Source organism: Nannospalax galili, unplaced genomic scaffold (genome assembly GCF_000622305.1).
Source record: "Nannospalax galili isolate Female #2095 unplaced genomic scaffold, S.galili_v1.0 scaffold53, whole genome shotgun sequence".
Lineage (NCBI taxonomy): Eukaryota > Metazoa > Chordata > Mammalia > Rodentia > Spalacidae > Nannospalax > Nannospalax galili.
Window position 1 is genome coordinate 1134238 of NW_008332852.1, and position 5411 is coordinate 1139648.

The window sequence follows — 5411 nt, forward strand, 5'->3', positions numbered from 1 at the left end:
AGGTCATGTTATTCCAGGTTTCTTATGGAAACTTAAATGGTTTCTAGGCAATGTAATGTCTTTAATATAAAAATGTTCTAGCAGATAACACTGAACTACCTAGAGTAATTGTTTTTTTTTTCTATTTGGCATGTAATTAAATTTCATGCTTCAGAGCCTTTATTCTTTCTATTCATGCACCACTTCATTTCTCACTCCTCACTCCAGCATCATCAGTTCTTGTGGCATCTGCTGACTTGAAGCAAGACTAACTTTGAATTTGTAACCATGGCAGGTATCCTGAAAGTAGGACCCTCAGCTTGAAGTGAGAGTGCCTGTGGTAGGGCAGTAAACAATGTCAAGAAAATGTAGTCTTCTCAGAAGTTGTCTTCAGAGTAAATTATAGTTCCTTGAAATTGGAGCTCCACTCAGTTTGGTCAGGAGGATACCTGGACAGACCCCAGACTCATAGTGCCAGAGTAAGGACTTCTTTTAAAGTTTCCTCTTCTTATGGAGGACCATGAAGGAACAGTATTTAATTTGAGATATAGTCTATTTAGGGGCTCCCAGGTCAGAGACTACTGAAGCTGTATATAGACTGGGGTCTCTCTCTCTCTCTCTCTCTCTCTCTCTCTCTCTCTCTCTCTCCTCTCTCTCTGGTCAAGGAATCTTGTTAGGTTTTGTCTGGGAGCCTCTCTTGTGCAGTGAAAGTTTCCAGATGCTAAAGAATGGTTATATTTAGTAACCAAGCTAAAGAAATAAGCTATACACATCCAATGTGGGGAGATTTAGAACCGAGATGCAGTGGACACACTTCTGCGTTTATTCAGTCTTTCAGCTCTTTCTTGGAGTGAGACTTCCTCTGCAAGAAATCATGGATAGCAGTAGTGAGGCCCCATGTCACACTGGACCTTAGGATAACCAGAGAACCTCCTCTGTAAATCAGGAGTACCTTTCTACCCCGAGTGTCCCACACATCCTGGGCAGAGGCCCACAAGCTTGGCATTCTCTGCAAACCAATGTGAGACTGCATATTGGCAACCAGCACAATCAGAGGATACAGAACTAGACAGGTGATTGTTCCACTGACACTGCCAGACACCAAAGGAGGAATCCAGTGGGGCAGGCCTTGCTTTGCCAAGCCATCCTGGATAGGATCCTTAAAGGAGAAATAGAGAGCGCTCCCCCAGCTGTTTCTGACAAGGACAGGCCAGAAACCACGATAACAGCCCAGTGACAGCCGCCCCCCAAAGCCATAAGAGTTGAATGCCTTGAGAATGCTAAAGGTGCTGGGGAAGCGAGCTTGCTTGCCAGCATCCTGAAACACATTTTGCACTCTTTCAAAGGGGCTGAGCGCTAGAGCTTCCACCATACCAGACATGAGCCCTGCAGCCCAGCGCTGCCCCAGGGAGTGTGGCCCAACAGGGGAGAGAAAGCACAGCAAACTATCATAAGCGCCAAACGAGAGAGTCCCTTGCAGAGTCTTGGAAAGAAGAGGAGGTTAGATTCCCCGGGAGAAGTATTGAGGACCTTCATGCCAAAGCTCTGATCTTGGCCTGGGCTGAAGCTCCTTCCCAGCAGAGTTGTTTGTCTTCGCCATTCTGAAGATAACTGGATGCAGGTAAAAGAAAGAGTGAAATGTAAATGGGCCAGGTGTCCGAGCTGCACTTGATGTCTCCGCGCCGCTCTGGCGCCAGTCCGCCACAGCCCCCTCCAGAAGGATCCCCCCTCTGGTAGGCATTAGCATCCTGGCCGATGTTTTGCGGGCCAAAGAAGCTTTTTTTTTTTTTTTTTTACAAAAGATGGAGACTATTATAGAGTGCCACAACTGGTCACACACAGACACTGTCTGAATTGCCCAAGTCTAAGTGACGCATCTACAATGCGACCTCTACACTTAAGGCTCATGGAACACAGAAACAAGGGGCAAAGAGGGCACTAAGGAATATCTCAGTTCTCATTACTGAAGAGTAATTTAACTCTTGATTTACCTCTTACCTTGCTAATATTTCCTATATTTTAAGAGGATTTCAGATCCTCTGGAACTGGAGTTACAGATGGTTGTTAGCCACCATCTGGATGTTGGGAATTGAACCCGCATCCTCTGCAAGAGCAGCCAGTGTTCTTAAACATTGAGCTATCTCTCCAGCCTCTGAAGAAATGTAATTTTTAAAAGTGCAATGCCCTCTTCTGTCTGTGTGGGTTTCACACGACACGGGTGCACTTATACACATGCAGACAATACACTCATACACATAAAACAAAAGTAAATAAATGAAATACTTTGAAAATTACATTTATTCATTGTGCTTTGTATCTATGTATGTGTGAGGGTATGTGCATGTCATGGCACATGTGTGGAGGTTGGAAGAGGACTTGCAGGATTTGATTTGCTCCTTCCACCACGTGGGCCTTGAGGATTGAACACAGGTAGTCAGGTTTAGCAGCAGGTACCTTTATCCACTCACTAGTTGGTTAGTGAGCCATCTCACTAGCCCTGAATCTCCTTTTTTAAGATTTACAAATATGTAAAAAGTTCTTGCTTCTTCCATCTATTCCTTTCTAAAATTAGCATTATCTTCCTTATAGAGAGACAGGATGAAGGAGAGGGAAGGTGAACATGATCAGGGTACAAAATATGCCATTATGAAAATGTGTCAGTGGGACTGGAGAGATGGCTGAGGTTAGGAGTGCTTGCTGCTTTTTCAGAGAACCCTAGTTTGGTTTCCAGCAACCATATCAGGTGGCTCACAACTGCCTGTAACTCCAGTTCCAGGGGTATCTGACACCTTCTCCTGACCTCTACAGGTACCCGCACTTATGCCATACACTGACACCAACATACATACATAAAATAAAAAATAAATTTCTACAAATTATTTTATTTTTGTTTATGTGTATGTGTGGATATATGTGTGTGTATCTACACATGTGTGTCAGTGTCTGTGGAGGCCAGAAGAGGCCTTTGGATTCCCTGGAACTGGAATTAGAAGCAGTTGTGAGCCATCCAACATGGGAACTGGGACCTCAACTTGGGGCCTATGGGAAGACCAGTATGTGAATCATCTCTCCAGCCCTGAAATAAAATTTTTAAATAAAAAAGAAAGTATAACAATGAAACCTATAATTTTTACAGATAATATATGTTAATTAAAAATAAAAATACTCTCCAAGTAGCTCAGTTAATTCATTCAAAAGCATGTGAATCGCAAATTCTCTAATTTATTTTAATTAGCCCTTCATTTTAACCTTATGTTTGAATGACAGTTTATTTGGTATAAAGTCTAACCTTTCAGCTATTTTAAAAAATCATTATTATTATTTTGTGGGGGTGAAGTGGAGTATATGTGCTACAATGTGCATGTGGAGGTCAGAGGGCAACTTTGTGGAGTCAACTCTCTCTTTCCACTTCTACTTGGGTTCTGGGGATAGAAATGAGGTCATCAGACCTGGGCAGCATCTTTTTATCCACTGGCCATATCAACAGCCCCCATTTCTCTGGTTTTTGAAAAAAAATTTCAATACCTTTTTAGGAGGGTTTCTGAAGTACAGTTTACTAATGTACCAAATCTCTTTCCATCACTACATAACCATATGCTCCTTAGTGTACTTAATAATTTTAAAACTCTATTGACTAGATGTTTATTTTTTATGACCACACTTTTTTCTTTTTAATAATTTACTCTCAAACTTAATAGTAACTGACATTTCCCTCATTCTTATTTGCTTATTTTATACTACTTTAATTATTTAAATATACTTATTTTATAGTTTATTGCTCTAGTATTGGAGATGGGATTCCTAATGACTCTTTTTGAGAACAGATTGTTTCCATGTGTGTTTCATAATTTTAGACTGTGAACTTATCTTGCCAGGATTTCATGATGGGAAACCGACTATTCGATCTGAGATACCCCTATAATTGTCACTAGTCTAAGGCCAGTATCTATACTAATATTGGTCTCTAGCTCCTAGATTATAGAGATGGTAGAAACGGAGTCTGAAAACAGGAGAAAGGCTCATGGTTATAAACTGACTGAAAAAGTGTTTTTCTTGTGAACTACTTTCAGACCGAGCTCTGGTTGAAATGAAATATTCCTTGTTAGCTATCTGTGCTGGGAACACAGTTTTAACCTACCTTTGCTCCTGTGTGTCTACAAGTTCATTTTCTTACCATTTTGCAAGCCCAGTTCCTTATATGCCATATCAGCATGGATTCTTGCTCAGTTAACTTCCAAGTCTTTGGTCACTGAGGTTGCTGTAGTTGATCTAAGACCCTCTTAGAAAGCTGAAGTCTCAGTCGTCCTTACTCATGTTCAGTTTCCTTCTGGAGACTTCTGTCACTGTTTTGACAGCATTGTTATATATTTTTAAATTATTTTGTTATTATTATTTTTTAATTTTATATATATGAGAGTTATTCCTGCATGTAGGTAAGTGCACCCGTGTTGTGCAATGCCTGAGGAGAACAGAAGAGACTGTCGGATCCCCAGGAACTGGAGTTATGGATAGTTGTTAGCTGCCATGTGGGTGCTGGGATTTGAACCCAGGTCTTCTGCAAGAACAGTGTTCTTAACTGCTGAGCCATTTCTCCAGCCCTAGTTACATATTTTAAAGTACTGTTTGCTTTTATTCAGTATTTCTATGGGTGCTTATATGAAAGGCTTTCAGTTTATGTAGACTGCCCTAATTTTGGAAAACTTTCAACATTTTTACATGTTATTAAAGCACATTAATTTGAGTACATTTTTACAAACCCATTAAACTATTCTGATGTTAATTTCAAAGGCATTTTAATAACTTTAGGACAAAATTATGCAACATGGCCAATAAATGGTTTGTGTTACAACACTAAAAGGCTAATCACTCACTAATAATGTAGTAATCTAAAATTCTTGCAACTGGCTTCTTTGGAAGAAAACAATGAATACAAAGATGATTGGGAGGGATAACAGCTGTGTAAATGACTTCTTTCCAGGCAGAATCTTTTATTAAGGGATCCTAATTCTAGCAAGGAAATTGGCATAGAAAATTTAAGGTCTTATATGTGAATTAATGGTTCTGAATGCTTGTTGTTCATCAGTTCTTAGAGATATAAAGATGATTTAGCACAAAGTTGTTGGGCCAAAAAACAGATGAGCAAATACATTGATGGGTGAAGGTAATAGAAAGTGGGTTGATTTTTCCTAAAGAGCAAAAGAGCAGTATGTAACGCTGTCATAAAAACATTTATGTCTGGGGTGGGGAGATGGCTCAGTAGGTAAGAGCACTTGCTCTGCAAACATGAGGACCTGAGTTCAGATCCTCAGTACCCACATAAAATATGGGGCATGACTGCACATGTTGTGGCCCTAATGTTGGGGATAGAGACAGGTGGCTCCTAAGAACTTGCTGGCAAGTCCACCTAGCATAAATGGTAAGCTTTGGGTTCA

General features: G+C 40.5%; 1 protein-coding gene across 1 annotated transcript; it reads right to left on the reverse strand.

Moving 5' to 3' along the window:
• Window positions 1-805: 805 nt before the first annotated feature.
• On the reverse strand, window positions 806-1726 carry LOC103729745 (solute carrier family 25 member 53-like). Its single transcript, XM_008827822.1, is given in 1 exon segment — window positions 806-1726. A coding segment is annotated over 1 exon segment (921 nt).
• Window positions 1727-5411: the final 3685 nt, after the last annotated feature.